The sequence below is a fragment of the Plectropomus leopardus genome, chromosome 12, assembly GCF_008729295.1.
Source record: "Plectropomus leopardus isolate mb chromosome 12, YSFRI_Pleo_2.0, whole genome shotgun sequence".
Classification (NCBI taxonomy): Eukaryota; Metazoa; Chordata; class Actinopteri; order Perciformes; family Serranidae; genus Plectropomus; species Plectropomus leopardus.
Window position 1 is genome coordinate 1,997,360 of NC_056474.1, and position 18,893 is coordinate 2,016,252.

An 18,893-nucleotide genomic window follows, 5' to 3' on the forward strand; every position below is an offset into this window, starting at 1 on the left:
CATCAAAAATGAGCTCCTGCAGAGGTCTACTCTAAGCTCCCAAATCCTAGAAACACTCCTGACTGATCCTGCACAGCAGCAAAAACAAAAAACGTGCAGAGGAGAACAGAGGAAAGAGCTGAAATACATAAACTGCTGGGAAATGTAAACACAGTCGGGGTGAGAGTGTATGAGAAGGCGTTACGTCCTGTGACCTCCAGCTGCTCTTTAGCAGCTTGTTATCAGTCTGAGAACAAGCCAGCGCTGCTTTATGATTGGGCAACTGCAGGACAGTCCACTCCTTGACTTTCTACTTACTTTCTCAGTTACAAATTTACATGTGGACTAACATGCGGTCCAGTTTCTCACTGAGCACACACGTGCCTGATTATAGACCAGAATGCAACATACTAGATGTTTTTCCAATAGAGGAGCTGTGTGTAAAGCTGCAGGGTGTATGTTGAGGAGTTACTCTGAGTTTTCTCCTCACTGACTGTTTGACTGGAATATTTTTAGGTAATTTTCTGCCTTCACGTGCTCCTCAGAAATATCGTATTTAGCGTATTTACTGTATTCACGAGTTATGAGCACATGAAAAAGGTCAAAAGGTTTACTGCATTATGATTTATAGCATTTCATGATATACTGTAGCAGGTGCTTCATAATGATTGTTTATTATGTAATGGGATTATCTGTGATGTAAGAGTGTTGTCAGGAAGGTTTAACAGTCAGCATATTGTAAAAAATTGGTGAAAGATTGACAAAGTTTTCTGAAAGAGATAAGAAGAGTTATAATATACAGTCTGCATTAATTCATCCGCTGCACAGCATCATGGGGTTGTTAGAGCCTGTGTTTACGAGCTGTGCTGGAAAAAGCATATACAACCTAACATTCAGTTTTGTATTTTTGCAAAACAATGCTAAAATGCCTGTAATATGACCTTGTTGGGAAAAACAAGTTGAATGCTGGGGTAAATTGCACTGTGCAGTCCAAAGCATAAATATGTTATGAAGACGTTACACAGAGAAAAGAGTGACATATCTGGTTAAATGATCATAAAACCACCTCTTTTTGCAAAATAAAAGTGCACTGTAATGCTGTTTCATCCTTCCTGAGACATGTGGTCCAGGGTTTAAACATTAATGGGCATTGTATAAAGGTCATCCTGCACTTTGGCATCTCTAAACTGAAGGAAACCTCCCTTAAACATGGCTGATTTTGGAGAGATTCTCCACAGTATCGGAGAGTTTGGATTATTCCAGAAGATTGTCCTTTTTGCTCTTTGCTTCCCGAATGTTATTCTGCCTTTTTTCTTTGCCAGTGTGTTTTTCATCGAGTCAGATCCGGAGCGATACTGTAACACAGACTGGATCCTTCAGGCCGACGCTAACCTGACCACAGAGGAGCAGCTGAACCTGACTCTGCCGCGGGACGAGGATGGGACATTCAGCAGGTGTCTCATGTTCGTCCCTGTGGACTGGGACATCGGTGCCATCAGGGAGCATGGACTCAACGAGACCACAGGGTGCCAGAACGGATGGGTGTACGATAACACGCTGTATGAGTCCACCATAGTCACTTATGTAAGTAACAGGTCTGTCTCAGTTATGATACAAATATTTACTCTTTAAAATCTGGAGCACTTTCCTTATGCTGCATTCAGACACTTTTTATGTTAACCTTTAAACCCGGAGCAAATTTCTTTTAATTTATTTTAAAAACAAAAGAATGAAAAGCAATTAGAAAGAAATTAGAAGACGGTCAGACGATACCTGCCGCAGCAGTGCGATACGCAGACAGTCGATTTCGTTGCCAGATGGAGCCTGTCGCGTCTGTATCACACGCCATAGAGCAGTGTCAGGTTGAAATGTTGCCTGTAACGACATGATATCAGGAGCCGGTGGGAGTGGTGGTGGATGGATCCAGCAAACCCCGGTCTTTCATGCAGGAGTCTGCTTTCACTTCAGAATGTGATGATTTTTTTAAAAAGTAATTTTATTTATAAAGCCCATTATCACAATTTGCCTCAGAGGGCTTTACAGCATACGACATTCCTCTGTTCTTAAACCCTCACATCAGCTGAGGAAAAACCTCGGTGTAATATGTAGATGCAGAAGTCCACGGCAATATGTGATAATTCGCGTTGAGAATGTATTTATGGGACACAAGGCGTTTGTGCTCATGGAAACACGATCGCTTTCGACCAAAGGGGCCGCCAAAATCAACAAAAATCAAGATCCTTGCTTTAAATAATCTTTATAAATTTCTCCTCTTTTTCCTACAGTTTGACCTGGTTTGTAACCAGGCTTATTTTGTGGGAGTTGCACAAACAGTGATGATGGCCGGCGTTCTCATTGGGTGTCTCTTATTTGGACCTTTTGCAGAATCGTAAGTGTACCTGAAACTATACAGATCATGCACTCAGCATCATAAAAAGGTAAAATTGTTATCACAATGTGCTGAACAGAGGGGTTTTATGTGTTCCAGGTTTGGTCGTAAGCGAGCAGCTCAGATTCCATTTGTTTTGTTGTTCATATTTACTTTAACATCTGGACTATGTCCCAACTTCTATTTATATTTGGCATCGCAGTTCATAGCAGGAATTGGCTATGGAGGCTACCGACTGAACGGCGTCATATTAGGTACAGTATACGCCATCATTTTACACATGAAAACATTCATTTTTAGTCAGTTTTTGTTATCTTCCATCATGACCAGAGTCAAAGATAATTTAGCTGTTTTTAGTTTAGTTTTCATCTTTCAACTGCTTAATTTTTTTCCATTTTTTTTTGCGTCACATTCAATCATTTATAATTTCTGATCATAAACAGATGAGCTTTTTCTCACCACACTGGAACAATCAAAACTGACTGTATGGCTAAACTTAAAACACCAGTAGCTAAATCCACTGAGCAACAGCTATTTTTTTAATCATAAAACTACATCAACCAGTACAGGTATATTATTCACCAGCAATTACTCATCTGTTAACCTTTTACAACATTTTGCCATCATTTTTGGTAGAGGTTTGCATTATAAACAAGACGTTCTCATCCTAAAATCATTACATGATGCTGCGCTGTCTCTGGCCTTCTGCATCTACCTATGACTTTTTAGGTAATCTGATGCGTCAGCTGTTTACGCTACAGGATGCCTCACCATGTGCCGCCTTCCCCAATCATAACCATCCATGTTAGCATGTGCATTTGTTGACGTCCTGATGGTGGTTGCAATATACTTTCGTTGTCTAAAAATAACCATATGCAGCAAAATCCCACCATGTGCTTCTGTTGACAGCACAGTAGTGACGAATGTCAACAGCAGACGCAGAAGGATACCTACAGTTAAATATGTGGACGCAGAAGTCCACTGCAAAGAGACAGTACACGTTGACCTGGGATAAGAACATATTAAATAAACTGAAGATTAACTGTCACTAATTTCCTTTTTCCAGCCACTGAGTGGATCGGGCCGTCCAAAAGATCATGGGGAGCCTGTGTGACTCAGCTGTTAGGTGCAGTTGGACAGGTCGTCCTAGCTGGTCTGATTTATTACATCAGAGACTGGAGACTGGCTCAAATCATCACAGCAGCTCTGCTCGCTGTCGTTGCTGTTTACATTTGGTGAGCATTAACTCTTAATACTTTCTGTTGTTTTAAAAAGTCAATTATAGATTATTGCTGACGGTGTTTCTGTCAGGTTTATTCCAGAGTCGGCCAGGTGGTTGTTAAGCAGAGGACGGACAGAAGAGGCCAAACAGCTGATTATCAGAGTGGCGGCCATCAACAAACGCCCCGTACCAGACTCTCTGCTCGAAAAGGTACTAACTCTTCACAACAACTTATTTTTCTGCCATTGTGTGGAGACTTTAGGCAGCAGATAAAGCGGAGTATCATCAGGATAGCAGTGAAGTTAGTGTGGAAACTTCTTTATTTACTTATTATTGTTTGCCTTTTTTGGATTTCTGGATTAGTAGTCTTGTCCATAAAGTCCCAAATGATAGTGAAAAATGGTTGTGATTTAGCGAGTTATTGCTGTGTTTCCAGCTGCTTTTTAGGTGACAAACTTGAGTGTACAATGCCAACATTTATTCTGGTGATTTGCTAGTTTAGTGAATCTGTTTGATGACATGATTTGCTAACTTGAAGCGTGACATTATGTCCACTTTCTGTGCATTACAGATTGTTGAGAAAGAAACTGAGAAAAAGGGAGGCGTATTAGTTCTGATCCAATCCCCCGTGCTCAGGAAGTATTTCTTTACCATAATATTGGCATGGTAAGTCACATTTTTGGATACACATAACAATTTTTCCAAACCTGTCAAGTATATATCGAGAAGCTGAAGTAATAAAACGTTTTACAGTTCCTATTTTTTGATAATTGCTCTCTGTTTGAAATCCTCCAGGTTTTCCTTAAATGTTACCTACTACTGCATTTCGTACAATGTGGGAAATTTTGGTTTGAGTGTCTTTGTGACGCAGCTCATGTTTGGTGCGAGTGAACTTCCAGCTCATATACTTTGCATCTGGCTGTTAGAGGCACTGGGGAGGAAAGTGTCGCTGATATCAACACTTCTGACCGGGGGATTCATGTGCATTTTAATTCTAGCTGTTCCTCAAGGTAAAGCACTTCAGACGGTATCTCTCATTTTTTTCTGTTTTTTGATTCAGTAGCAGCTTGTTGTTAGGGGGGCAATGTTAGCTAGTCAGTGCAACACTTACTAAAACACAGTAAAATATCTCTGGATGGTTTGTGATAAAACTTTGTACAGATGGTAATTATATCCAGACAGTGTACCCTAATTATGTTAGTGATACTCTGAATTTAGGTGCATTTTGGTAAGTTGTGCTTTTGAAACATACATTTATACATAATAACATTTGTTTGATAAATATTGATATAAAAAATAGGCAGCAGATTTAATTTCTTGAAAAGATGAGCTGATGATTCCCAGCAAGTTGGATCGTTGCTTAATTCTAAGAACAACGTGCAGCTTTAACAGCATGGATGCTTGGTCTCCTTCCAGGTAATGCCGTTGCTATCACTACATTAGCAACCTTGGGACGTTTTTTCATAAACTGGGCAGGATCTATATGTAGCGTGTATGTTCAGGAGTTGTTCCCAACATTTGTGAGGTAAGTCCTCAGCCTCACTGTAGTGAATGATACACTCACATGCCTCTGACCTGTGGTGTTCCTCAAGGATCAATTCTTGGCCCGCTTCTGTTTGATATTGGCCTCATCCTTCGGAGCAACAACCTTGCCTATCACAGTTATGCCGATGACACCCAGATTTACTTAGCTTTCTCATGTCATGACAACAGCCGTGTAAATTTTTTAAGTAAACCGCTGTGGTCGTCTGAGCTCTGTGTCTCTGTCTCAGACAAACAGCGTCAGGTTTGGGCTGCACTGCCAGCAGAGCAGGTGGCTTGGTGTCTCCATTGCTCAACATGTTGGCCGTGTACCACTGGTCCATACCCATCGTGGTCTACAGCGGCCTCCCACTGATCAGTGGAGCTCTCAGCTTCCTGCTGCCTGAGACCAGGAGAAAAGAGCTTCCTGATTCGACCAACGAGGCCGAGGGCAACAGGTAAACAAGCCGATGATTTACTAAGGAATTATGTCAATATTGGCTTTTTTTGGGGGGTCAGTAAGTCAGTGTCTAAGAGGTGTTAAGGACCATGCACATCCTTGTTAGTGAGGTGCGCAATAAAACAACAGCATGTGTGAATTAGGTAAGTCTGTTTGAACATCTATTTTATTGTGCACACTTCAGTGGTTATTCAGGAAAACATTTGTATTAATCCAGTATTTAGAATAAGAAGCAGCATTCATTGTCTATTTCAAATGAAATGTTCAAAATTACAAATAGTGCATTATCTTGCAGAAATTGAATTTTTATTTGATATTTCTAACTTAAGTTCAGTATGGAGAACTTGTCTAACTTCTTTGAGTTGCAGAGTGTTGGAGATGTTTGCCTTCTTACTAATAGACTGAATCTAGACAGCACTCAAAACCAAACCCAAAACTTCATTTAAAAAACTCAACAGCAATGACCCTTTTTACTCAAGATAATCCACAGAACTTGTTGTGAGCAGTTTTATATGGCAACTATTTTCATTCTTCAAAACTACACCCGTTAAACCAAAAGGATGGAAGCATGCAACTTTCCCTTTGAGTTCTGCACACATCATCAAATATGAAAACATGAACCAGATACCGTCTTGTTTCTGTACTTTTGTTGACAACAAGATTCAAACAAAATAAAGCACAGAAAACACCATCAAGCCAACTGAACTGACATAATTTTCGGTTTCTTTATCTCACAGCATGAAGACGACCCCGAAGAAGGAGAGTGACTCGAACACGCCTGCACAAAGCAAATCCACCAAACTGTAGACTGAAAACTTCTATTACGGTCGTTTTTTTTTCGCTCTGCAGAGAATCAGGACTGTGATGTCGATTTGTCAGCTGGTTTGTTTGCACACTTTGGTCCATCGTCATGCCACTGGTCACATCCCAGCTAGCAGGGAATGTTCACACAACATTGACTTACGTTACCTACAAGTTGCAATAATGTTTTAAAGAAAACAATTTAATCTAATGTGCAAAGAACATTTTAAGGATGTTTATCATTACAAATAATGTTCCTTTAAGGGTAAATGCTGATTAAGATGTAACATTATAACATAGGTAGGTAGGTAGGTAACAGAATGTCCTTTTTTTAATGAAACGTTCCCTCAATGTTTCATGAGAACACAAACACAAACAAAAAAAAACAAGAAAAAACATTTTTAACATTTTTTTATGTTTATACAGAACATTACCCTAACTTTAACAAGAACATTCTGGAAACTAAAAGAAAACTTTCCACTAAAAACATCACTTTTTACTACAAACATTGCATTGCGCCATTCTCTGAATGTTTTTAGAACCAAAATTTGTTAGCTGGGATCTGCATGAAATCTGCTGTACATATTCATGTTCTGGTGGCTGAGTCGTTACAGAAGCACCAAATTTCTACTTGTACACAATAACTTTAATGCTTTAATGCTATTGTTTCTGTTCTATTTTTTATTTTTTTTATTTTTTAAAACTTTTTTGAATTTATTGCTCACACTGTTGTCATCCAAATCTTGATTATTATTAATGCATACATTTTTTGGATGGCTTATCCTCATGCATGTTTTAAACTACATTTCCACTCAAATCTCAAATTGGAGCTCATATGTGGCTTTATTTAGCTTTTATCCAGCATTTATCCTCCTGTGACCCTGAATACTAATATGGGCACATCACACTTTGGACCTTATGCTTTATTTTGCTTTATTTAGACCCTTTATCCTCATTCTTGGAAACTTGCGTGTCATCTAATGGTAGCAAAAGTACAACACACTAATCCATGTTAAAACATAACCATCTCTGTTAGGTCAGTCTGCAGCCATCTGAAATTTCATGTAGACATGCCATGCAAATTCAACATTTTAACAGTAGTAACAATAACAAGATGCTGTGAATTACAAAATACCTACCAACCTTTCATGCTTTCCTTTATGGACGCTCCATTTGTTGGATTAATTTATCTGCTTTTATTGTCTTCTTAAGCACTGTTTTGACAAGTCCTTTTTTGAATAAATGTTTTATCATAATTATTAAAAAAGGGTAAAAGGGAGGTTAGAAACATACTCCAAAAGGGAAAATGTCCAGAAAACTATATTTAGAAGTACTACAATTTTAAATTCAGAATTGTGTTACAGAAAAAAAAGTACATATTCTTTTTTCCTGTTTTCTTTCTTTTTGGTTGAAAAACTTTTTTGGCTAATTTTCAGGTAATTTTTTGTCTTATTATTATTATTATTTTAAATAATTTCATGTTAAGTTTGGGGTTGTGTCTTGTTAAGGTGCTCATTCCCCTCTCATCATATTTTTGAAAGAAATCAAGCCAATTTGCCAAGGTTTCATGTTTTTCACAAGATTTCTCAACATTTTATGGATGGATGATAGCTCTCAAAGTTACTGACGACATTCATACTTCAATTACACTGACATGATGACTTTAATGCCACCTTCAACTACATATGTTAAAGTTATAAACGTCAGTTTTTACGGTGCATTAGCATAACAGCTTGTTACTTAAATATTTTTCTGTTTTATGAGATTTTGCTCAGATTGTCAAAGATCTTAATAAAAAACTCAAAAATCACATTGTTTTTGAATTTCTCAAGTGTAATTTTTTAACCCTTTTTGGGGGACACACACCAAATATTATTCACCTCTAACATCTGCAAACAAAATGAAAAAATCAACATGGAGGTAAACAGTCAAATGTGCTTCTGTGTGAATCAAACAGCTGTTTGACTGATAACAGCTTGGATCAGAATCAGAAGTATGAAAATAAGAAGAACGTAAAATATTTGAAAATATGCATATAAATATGCACATATATTTATATCTGTGTGTATATATAAATATGTATAAATAAGAATTATGTAAAATACAAAGTATCCTGGAATAGTTTAAATGCTGCTGATAGCGCCACCTCGTGATCTATTGACATTTTGATATAAACTGAAGCTTAGTCCAGATCTAGCAATCTGATTGGACAGGAGCAGAGCCCTTTAAATTTATTCTAGTGCACTAGACAGGAAGCAATCCGCGAGTAAGCCGCAGCACCGGGACTTTTCACTCCGCACGTATCCCTCCGCTTCACAGGTGTCCTGAGCCGTTAATGACGCTAACCGGTAGTTAGCTTACATCGAGGCTCATCGTAACAAAGTTTACACCGCAAAGAAACATATTTCGATAAACAACATCAATAACAACAACATAACAGTGGAGATATATCCTAAATGGTCTTCGGAGGAGGACGAAGGGAAGAAAAGAGCCTGAATCCTTCACTTCAACAGGTTTGTTCATGTCGCATCACAATACGCAAAACTTAGCTTACTGATAAAGCTGTCAGCTCTTTGAAATCTCATGTATCCTACCAAAACCACTTCACGCAGATTTTTATGTAACTGCTCGCTAGATAAATGGAAAATACCGTTTATTATATGAGGTAGTTTAGCTACCCTGTAGTGGGCTAGCGTGTAGACCTAGCTTGAAAGCTAATCTTCCGGAATTTGCGCATGTTGCTAGGCAACAGTGCTGTTGTAGTCCAGTTACGGAACTTTTTTAAATTTGTATTTTTTGGCGCAAAATAAGTCATTTAATAATAATAATAAATCGTAATCTGTCGCCCGTTTCCTGCTAATTAAATAATGGCGCATGTAACTGTTGTATAAAAACATAATCATGCGGGAGAGAGTGATTTTCCACTGAAATGCTTGTTTATTTACATATATTTTATTAACAGAGCATCTGTTTGTTTTTTTCAGTATGTGTACTTTGCGTGAGTTTCTATATTTCTTTTAACTTTTACTTTTACTCCACTACATTTTTCTACACTGCCTACTCCACCCATTAATGATGACAAACTTATTTTAATCTTGGTTTGTCATCATTAATGGGTGGAGTAGGCAGTGTAGATATATATATATATATATATTTAAATCTTTGCACCTTTTGTGTGCACTTTTCATTCCTGATTTTCATTCTGAAAACTTGTAATACAAAAAAATAATTGTCTTATTCTAAGTAGTAATCAGTTGGTAAAGTTTCAGTGTGACCTTAATGTGTTATAATTTTTTTTAGGGTTTTTACAGACGGATCCCTGTCCCACGTAGATTGACTGCAGGGGCTGAAACTACTGAACTACAGCGTAGGTCTGATTATCTGAAGAGACGAGAGATCCACACCATCAAAACAGGTAAGTGAAACAGCAATAATTCTAAACCGCTCCTGAATACAATGGTAATACGTAGCAAAACAGGGTCCTCATAGATCCTAAAAGTCTCAAAAGGCATTGAATTAATCAAAAATCTTCATGTGTTACATTAATTTGTCTTGAAAGTACTAAGACATAAAGGTAGGATTTCATAAATCTTTTTTTTTTCTGAAATTGCATTGTTAAATCTCAAAGTAACAGTTAACTTGAAAAAAACAAACAAAACAGAATACCACTTGCAGGGCTGACACCCACAAGTCATGTTTTATGAAAGTAAATATTTGGGCAAAAGTTATCCCTAACCCTAAGTAATTGGTGTCTGCCCCCATAAATTAGTGTATTGTGCTTTTGCTTCCACTAGATGGCACAAAAAATGGTGAAAAACAGGTCCAAGTGACCCTACATGAAGTATAAGGTTGAGCAAATCTTAAACGTGATGTGTAGAGGGTCACAGAAGGATCAGTGCGAGACAAAAGCTGAATACAGGAACTTATGTCTCAACATTTTGAGTGGTTTATGATGCTCAAAGCATGCATGTCGACTGAAAAATGTAAAAATTACTTTGGTTCTTCAGGGTCATCTTATTTCTGTAGGAGACAGAAACACAGAATCGTTTGTTACTTCAGTTGATCGGTGGCGTTTTGTCACATGATACTTTTTCTGTAACATACTTCATTTGAATCTTTCTGTCAACAAAACTACAGAACCAAACTTATTTATTCCTACCCCTTTATTAAATACTTAAACTGTTATTAAAAACTCCCCCATATATAATGTACACAGGCACACACACCTTTATATCAATATTTACAATTATAACCATAATATATACTACTAACTACACACCCATATGAAAGACTCTTGTTTATCTTAAACAAAAAAAAAAATATTACCAATAGTATCTGTAATATATGCATATAGTAGCGGAGAACATATATACACACACACACACACACACATATACATACCTACCTACATGCACGCATACACATCTATACATACATATGCACACACATATACAAGCCCATTCTCACTACAAACTCATCAAATAGCTCCGCTGTGTCACTGCTTTTGGTGTACGGGCGTTACGGCAAAAGCCATCTTTTGCGTCCAACTGGAACGCGGCCGGATGGCATTAGATGAGAATGAGCACCGGCAGAACCGGTGGCGTTGTTTTAACACGCTAGCTGACGGCCAGATGGCACCGGGTGCTTCCACATGCAACTTTAAAGGACAGTTCACCCCAAAAATGTAAAAAAATGCATATTTTCCCTCTTACCTGTCGTGCTGTTACTAAGTTTAGATAGTTTTGGTGTGAGTGACGGAGACGTCAGCTTGCAGCTTTCTTCCCTGTTGCCCTCAGCTTCGTTGGTTGAATCAGGAAGCTCTTTTCTCCTGGTCTCAGGCAGCAGGAAGCTGAGAGCTCCACTGATCAGTGGGAGGCCGCTGTAGACCACGATGGGTATGGACCAGTGGTACACGGCCAACATGTTGAGCAACGGAGACACCAAGCCACCTGCTCTGCACGCAGTGGAGCCCAAACCTGACGCTGTTTGTCTGAAACAGAGACACACAGCACCCGGACAAACACAGCATTTTACTTTAAAATATGTCATCATGATCTCAGTAATTTTTCCAAATACTTGAATAAGTTTACAGTACAGTAAAGTACAGTAAATGTATGTAAATGCACAGTAGTGATTATTTTGTTCTTAATCGGTGCATTTCTCTTGGATAAAAACTTTAAACCGGCCCAACATTAGCTCACTAATGAGAACAGTTACACCATTTAGTACCTAAATGACTTTTTGTCCTCAGGCCTGTTTGACTGCAACAGTTGATAAAAACTGAAACATATCTGTCTGAAGCTTGTGTCAGGTAGACAGTCAAGATATATTCTGTCTACATGTATACAGATATTTTGGAAAACATATTTTCCATTGTGTTTTGGCCCCTCATTTAAACACAGAGTTTTAGGTCATTAAAAATCATTTATTACTGCTTAGTCTAATGACTACTGCACACTTAAACCCTGTATTACTGCATCACTTCATGGACAAACTGAGGCGTCCGCTGCATCCCATGTTTTCTGGGCAACCTCAGCATATAAACTTTAAAGTTGGCCAGAAATAGCAGTTTTGGATGAGGCCCAGTTTGACAATTTTTAGGGTGCGATTGTTGTCAATGAGTAGTGAAAGGAAAACTGTTGCATGTCCAGAGCATCGCTCCTTCGTCTTTATATTGAAGAGGAATCGACGATGATGAGGTCTCTGTTATAGGCTGCAGATTTTACTGCCTTTGTGATGAGGGGAGACTGTTGGTGACAAAATCAGACACCATATCACTTTGCTTTTTTGTATGAGGCTGTAAACATGTTTTTTCCTGCTGCACAGTTGGGCATTTTAACATGTGGGTCTATGAAGATTGACTCAATACTTGGAGTCAGCCTCAGGCAGCTGTTTGAACAACTGCAGTTTTTGGCACATCTATGTCAGCTTCATTTTTCAGCCTTGGAGGTTGCTGGTTGGTCACAACCAATCAGAGGCAAGGACTATATGGAGATGAAGTGCTCACCGAAAAGATGTTGGGAACAGCTCCTGAACGTACACGTTGCATATGGATCCTGCCCAGTTCATGAAAAATCGTCCTGAGGTTGCTAATATGGTAACAGCAACAGCATTACCTTAAACAGAAAACTCAGTGTTAGATAAATTGAAAACCTAGTGTAGATCAGGAAACAATGCTGGTGACTCTGTGAGGTTGTTTTTAGATTTGGGGCTGCAACTAACAATTATTTTATTATTAAATTAATTACTGATTATTTTCGTGATTCATTTTAAAATGACAATAACTTATCAGAATCCCAAAGACTCTTTATGTGCTCTCATAAATAACAAAGAAAAGTAGCAAATGCTCACATTTATGTCTAAAAAATGACTTAAATAATGAACTAAATAGTTGGTGATCACTTTCCTTTCAATCCACCAACTGATTAAACAGTAACTTTAGTATTTCTCAACCTGGACCCTATTTTCTATTTTGTTGTGTCTGAGTGACTAATGGAAACAACAGTTTCTGAAACTGGTCGAGTATTGAGCGAGAGCGCTGCAGCCGGCAGCGGCGAGACTGGCTGCATAGACTTAATTAATAATATAGATTTATAGGAACTAGCTGAAAGAGAGCACATCTCCACCTGCTGTGGCGGAGTCGGACATACTTCCATCAGTAAATGGATTCTCCCCCGCTGCTTGTATATTGGGACAAGGACAGTAGTCCAGTGAAATGGCCTTATTGAGCTATAACCATAGCTCGGCAAAACTGTGCATGTAAATGTACTGAATGAATATCTGTTCTGCATTTTATGGCGACCTATCCAGAGATATTTCTCTGTGCAGACCAAGGTGATGACAAAGTGTCATCCCTTTCTACATAAAACAGAGAAACACAATCTGAAGTGCTTTACCTTGAGGAACAGCTAAAATTGAGATGCACAAGAATCCCCCGATCAGAAGCGTCGACAGCAGAGACACTTTCCTCCCCAGTGCCTCTAACAGCCAGATACAAAGTATATGAGCAGGAAGTTCACTCACACCAAACATGAGCTGCGTCACAAAGACGCTCAAACCCAAACTGCCCACATTGAATGAAAGGCAATAGTAAGTAACATTTACGGAGAACCTGAGGATTTCAAACAGAGAATAAGTGTTAGACAAGTAGATATACGAATTACAATTATTTCTCTCTTTATTTGATCAAAAGAAAAAGAAACAATGGGGGAAACCCTGCTGCTGACTGATGACATGTTTTGGACTGATCTAGCAGCGCAGCAGTTTGACACGCAGCATAATGCAGTGTGTGTAATGATGGCGGAGCGAAACCATGGCAGCACGGACAAAATCAAAGCAATTTATGTGTATTATTATGGGTTCTGTTTTTCGGCCAGAAAGTTTATTATTGGAATTATCGGTCTGATGTCAGAAATCCCTTTATGGATAATTATCGGGACTGATAATTATCATGCATCCCTACTTTTAAACCATAAATGTGGAAATATGAATGGTAAAATGTATTACTTAAGTTAGTATCTCAATGCATCAGAATTGTCGTGTATCCTAAAATGTGACTTACCATGCCAATATTATTGTAAAAAAATACTTCCTGAGCACGGGGGATTGGATAAGAATTATGATGCCTCCTTTTTTCTCAGTTTCTTTCTCAACAATCTGAAATGCACAGGAAGTGGACACAATGTCATCCTTTAAATAATTTAGCAAATCATCATCACACCACCCCAACTGCCAAAATAAATGTTGGCATTGTACATTTTTGCAAACTTATTATGTAGCAGAAAACTTTATTTTTCTGTCGTCTGGTTAGGTTTAGGCACAAAAACAACCTGGTTATGTTTTGAAATAGAGTTGGGCAATATGTCTTTAAAATAATACCATGATATTTTAAGGCTATATTGCAATACACAATATATATATAAAATTATATTTTTAAATGTCCTTTAAATGAATGTTAACTAAGTAAATACAAAATTATTGAATGAATTGCAGTTACAATAAAGTTAAAGTAGCTACTATCATATAATAAAGTTGAATACACTACTATCACAAAAACATCTAATAAAATATGGTTATGAGGAAGTTGAAGTACTTTTGTGATGAAATTTAAAAAAGTTTTGTTATAATGAAATTAATCAAACCAGTTTGTCTGTTTTGGACCTGATTAAAGTCCTGATTAAAGTCTTGATGCAATGGCAGAAAAATATGTTTTTTTGGGATGGGTTGGTACCTTTTCGAGCAGAGACTCAGGGACGGGGCGTTTGTTGATGGCTGCTGCCTTTACAATCAGCTGTTTGGCCTCTTCTGTCCGTCTTCTGCTTAACAACCACCTAGCTGACTCTGGAATAAACCTGATAGGAACAGAGACACTTAGCAATAATCCACAATTTACCTTGTAAAACAACAGAGGTTATTAAAAAAATAGACAAATAAATGCTCACCAAATGTAAACAGCAACAACAGCGAGCAGAGCTGCTGTGATGAGTTGAGCCAGTCTCCAGTCTCTGATGAAGTAGATCAAACCAGCGAGGACGACCTGTCCAACTGCTCCTAACAGCTGAGTCACACAGGCTCCCCATGACCTCTGGGACGGTCCGATCCACTCAGTGGCTGAAAAGAGGAAATCAGTGACAGTTAAACTTCAGTTTATGATGCTAACCTCTGCCAAGAATGATGGAGCAGACAAAACGTGGTAAAAGGTTACGGACATTAAAAAAAAACATTAAAAAATGAACACTTGGACACAACAATGAACTGATTAAAATTTGGTGGTCAAAGGTCAAGGTCACTGTGACAGCCTCTTTCTCAGTCTTTTGAACCAGTTAATTAGTAATTAAGTAATTTGATGCGAAGCACTTCATGCATATAATTTCGTAAAGCACTTTGGGCTGCATTTCTTGTATCAAAGGTGCTTTTCGAATAAAGTTTATTATTATTATTGATTAATTTCATAATATTCATTATTTCATTGATGATACCTATAATGAAATTATTTGTTAGCTACCTTTTTTTAAAACTAAGACTTTGACTAAATCTAAAATCGCTGCCAAAATTAACCCTGTTTTGAATGCACTATCTCAAGAAGGCCCTGGAGGTTTTTATTAAGATTTGGCATAAATGTTCAATGGGACTCAAGAATGAACTGATAAGAATTTGGTGGTCAAAGGTCAAGATCACATTGTGATGGAGACAACAGCTTACTTTGTAATACAAATGAATTCAAATACAGGACTTGTGAAAAAAGACTCAAAAATAATGTTTTCACATGTAAGATAATAGAGTATACTGTACCCAATATGACGCAGTTTAGTCTGTAACCTCCATAGCCAATTCCTATCATGAACTGTGATGGCAAATATAGGTAGAAGTTGTGACATAGTCCAGATGTTAACGTAAATGTGAACATCACAATGATGGGAATCTGAGCTGCTCGCTTACGACCAAACCTGCAACACAGAAAACCCCTCCGGTCAGAGCATGTGAGAATCTTTTCATGTGATGGATTTTATTGAACAAGATGATTCAGAGTCAAGAACACATATTCTGAGCAATTTTGAAGTACACTTACGATTCAGCAAAAGGTCCAAATAAGAGACAACCAACGAGAATGCCGGCCATCAGCACTGCTTGTGCAACTCCCAACAAATGAGCCTCGTCGCAAACTAGATCAAACTGTAGAAAAATAAGTCTTAGACTTAGACTTATTGTAGGAGCTGAGCTGGAAATTCGAATATTAAAAAAAAATACACAATCTTGCCAAATTGTTTGCAATATGCATGAACACAGTCAATTATCCAAAAAATGCAGAATTAAAAGTGTGTAAAATGCACCAAAGAGTCCCTAAGGGTTAATATTTTTATTATAAATGAAACAGACCTGTTACTTACATCAGTGACTATGGTGGACTCATACAGCGTGTTATCGTACACCCATCCGTTCTGGCACCCTGTGGTCTCGTTGAGTCCGTACTCCCTGATGGCACCGATGTCCCAGTCCACAGGGACGAACATGAGACACCTGCTGAATGTCCCGTCCTCGTCCTGCGGCAGAGTCAGGTTCAGCTGCTCCTCTGTGGTCAGGTTAGCGTCAGCCTGAAGGATCCAGTCTGTGTTACAGTGTCGCTCCGGATCTGACTCGATAAAATATACTCCGGCAAACAGGAAAGCCAGAATAACGTTTGGAAAGCAAAGAGCAAAAAGGACGATCTTCTGGAATAATCCGAACTCTCCGATATTCTGGAGAATCTCTCCAAAATCAGCCATGTTCAGGGAGATGGTTTTCAGTTTAGAGATGCTGCAGGGTGGCTTAGCCTTGATTCTGGCGTTGCAATGTTTCAGGGTGTGCTTCAGCTGTGCGTGTCTTCACAGATCACAGCCCACTGTTCCTTAGCTCCTCACAGTCGCTCTAATCAGCAGCTGTGAATGTGGCCACATGTGGCCCAGACAACCTCTGCATGTGGTGTGAGCCACCAGATCTCAAGACACGTTGGGGATGCATTGGGTGCATTCACATCAGTCCACTTGTCTGATCCGCCCATGCGCATGTGAATACCAGCGGTAAGCAGGGCCTTAGGGACAACAATAATTAACAATACAGTCTGATTCAGTCTGCCCTAATCCCTTTAACACCTCTGCTTTTATAATATCTCTGTCTGCATGTGGGGGGTCTGATTTATTTAATTTACATGTAAGATAAAGAAAGCCTCCCAGTGAAGGTCTGCCTTGATGAAAGAAAATGGGAAAGGAAGAGAAAGAAGAGAAAATGTCAGAAGGAACTTAATCAGTGAACAAAAACGACAATAAGGCCGTCTTCTTTTTCTATTACTCACTATAACAAGATGTGGTGCCCAGTAGCTCCCATGAACCTCACAGCATTTTATTTTCATTTGTTGATTGTTGTAGGGATTGGTTCCAGCGCAGTAGACTTTGAGACGATCACTGCAGGCAGCTGCTTCAAACCATCCAGCTGAAACAGCCAGACCAAATGAGGGGGGGTGACGGCACCGGGAAGAGAGCCAAGATCAGAGTTAGACCGGCTACGCTCCGATAAGATAAGATTCCCCTTAACTGAACTCCAACAGGGAGATCTGGTTGTTGCAGCAGTACATAGACAGAAATAAAAACACATAATTACTGAAAGTAAAAAGATAAATAATAAGAGGTACATACAATTAATTTAAAAGTGGACATATTGTCCTGGTTCCCTTGTCAAAAAGACTTTGGGATTTTTTCCAGTGTATATAGGATTAATGCAGAAAATAAGCTCTATTTTGTTCAGAAATATAATCTTCTCAAATTAACACCACTTTTATGGTTTTAGGGCCAAAGATTCAGTTGCAGGTGTTGAAAGTAAATAATACTGACATTGTTATATTATTCATGTAAAAGCTCATGATTGACTCAGAACATTGAGCGCATGGCCTCGTGTGTCGGGGCTGTTTTCATAACAGGTGACAGAGGAGACACAGAGCCGGACACAGGTGGAGCCAGACACCTAGGCTAAGAGCATTTAGCACTTAGGGAATGTTTGGCACATTTTACACACTTTTTATTCTTCATTTTTTGATAATTTTGGCTGTGTTAATGCATAAGGCAAACATTTAGCAAGATTGCGTATTTTAGTTTAATCTTGGCATTTCCAGCTCAGCTCCAAAATACACTGTGGAAACAAAACTGTTACTTTCATACTGTTTAGTGCAAAAATGTGCCACAGAAACCCTTTAAACTGCAGTTTTTGGCTGTGGTCATCATCAAAGGAAAATTTAATTAGCATGTAGTATATTCAAAATAATCAATTTTTTGTGGGTTTTTTTCCATCTAAAAATATAGTGGCATCATTATAAAAACCTGGCATTTGAAAATTAATGAATTATTGATAAATATGATTGATGTTTTAAAATATAAACTCAGTGAAAGTAGAAAACAATAAAGTGCAGTATTCTTCATAGCCTGATTTTGAAAAGCACATTCTGTGCACAGAGTGATATGAGTGTGTGCATTATTAAAGCGGGCGCTAAGGGTTAAATAATTAAACTGTTGTTGTTGTGAGAAGTATACATTATTTGTGTAGTCAACACTTTGCATTAAATGATATCTTATGCCACAGATTTCAGAGAACAATGTCGTGAAAAAAGAAGGTATTAAAGTTATTTTCAGATCGCCTCGACTGACCAGACGTTTCTTCTTTGTGTTACTGGCATGGTAAATTAACATATCCAAGATATTTACTGAGTTTAAAAAATGATCTGGATGACATAATAAACATTGAAATGATTTACGCTCTGTATTAATACTGAATGCTAGTTTAATAATCAGTGATTCATAGTTATTTTACAGTGGCAGACGTTGACTGTATTGCTAATGTTTGAATAGGCAGAGTGGGTTAGTCTGTGTTAAATTAATGCTGCAGATTAAATGACCAATCACTGATTAGGAACAATGAAGCTGCTGTTCAAATATTGTACGTGGGTTTTAAATGTTATATAATGCAGCACATCTTCTGTTTTCTTCCCGTTTTTAAGG

At 38.2% G+C, this 18,893-nt stretch overlaps 2 protein-coding genes across 2 annotated transcripts; one reads left to right on the forward strand and one right to left on the reverse strand.

Annotated features, from left to right (window-relative positions):
- The first annotated feature begins 1,188 nt into the window (after window positions 1-1,188).
- Window positions 1,189-6,497, forward strand: LOC121950862 (solute carrier family 22 member 13-like). The gene is made up of 10 exons (XM_042496943.1): window positions 1,189-1,563; window positions 2,265-2,368; window positions 2,468-2,622; window positions 3,435-3,603; window positions 3,680-3,800; window positions 4,162-4,256; window positions 4,386-4,600; window positions 5,007-5,115; window positions 5,363-5,569; window positions 6,309-6,497. The coding sequence occupies exons 1-10, from the start codon at window positions 1,189-1,191 to the stop codon at window positions 6,376-6,378; spliced, it is 1,620 nt and encodes a 539-aa protein (XP_042352877.1). The 3' UTR covers window positions 6,379-6,497.
- Window positions 6,498-10,381: 3,884 nt separating this feature from the next.
- LOC121951175 (solute carrier family 22 member 13-like) lies at window positions 10,382-16,634 on the reverse strand. Its single transcript, XM_042497415.1, has 10 exons — window positions 16,260-16,634; window positions 15,941-16,044; window positions 15,664-15,818; window positions 14,814-14,982; window positions 14,603-14,723; window positions 13,934-14,028; window positions 13,269-13,483; window positions 12,380-12,488; window positions 11,085-11,362; window positions 10,382-10,392 (listed from the first exon to the last, which is right to left on the reverse strand). Exons 1-10 carry the CDS (start codon window positions 16,632-16,634, stop codon window positions 10,382-10,384), a joined length of 1,632 nt encoding a protein of 543 aa, XP_042353349.1.
- Window positions 16,635-18,893: the final 2,259 nt, after the last annotated feature.

What these genes read in the sequence shown, in the direction of transcription:
- LOC121950862 (XM_042496943.1), top strand. Translation starts at nt 1,189, where the DNA reads ATGGCTGATTTTGGAGAGATTCTCCACAGTATCGGAGAGTTTGGATTA. An exon ending in AGTCCACCATAGTCACTTAT is followed by an intron (nt 1,564 to 2,264) that starts GTAAGTAACAGG and finishes TTTTTCCTACAG; the next exon opens with TTTGACCTGGTTTGTAACCA. An exon ending in AATTCTAGCTGTTCCTCAAG is followed by an intron (nt 4,601 to 5,006) that starts GTAAAGCACTTC and finishes GTCTCCTTCCAG; the next exon opens with GTAATGCCGTTGCTATCACT.
- LOC121951175 (XM_042497415.1), bottom strand. Translation starts at nt 16,634, where the DNA reads ATGGCTGATTTTGGAGAGATTCTCCAGAATATCGGAGAGTTCGGATTA. An exon ending in AGTCCACCATAGTCACTGAT is followed by an intron (nt 16,045 to 16,259) that starts GTAAGTAACAGG and finishes ATTTTTCTACAG; the next exon opens with TTTGATCTAGTTTGCGACGA. An exon ending in CTGTTCCCAACATCTTTTCG is followed by an intron (nt 11,363 to 12,379) that starts GTGAGCACTTCA and finishes TCTCTGTTTCAG; the next exon opens with ACAAACAGCGTCAGGTTTGG.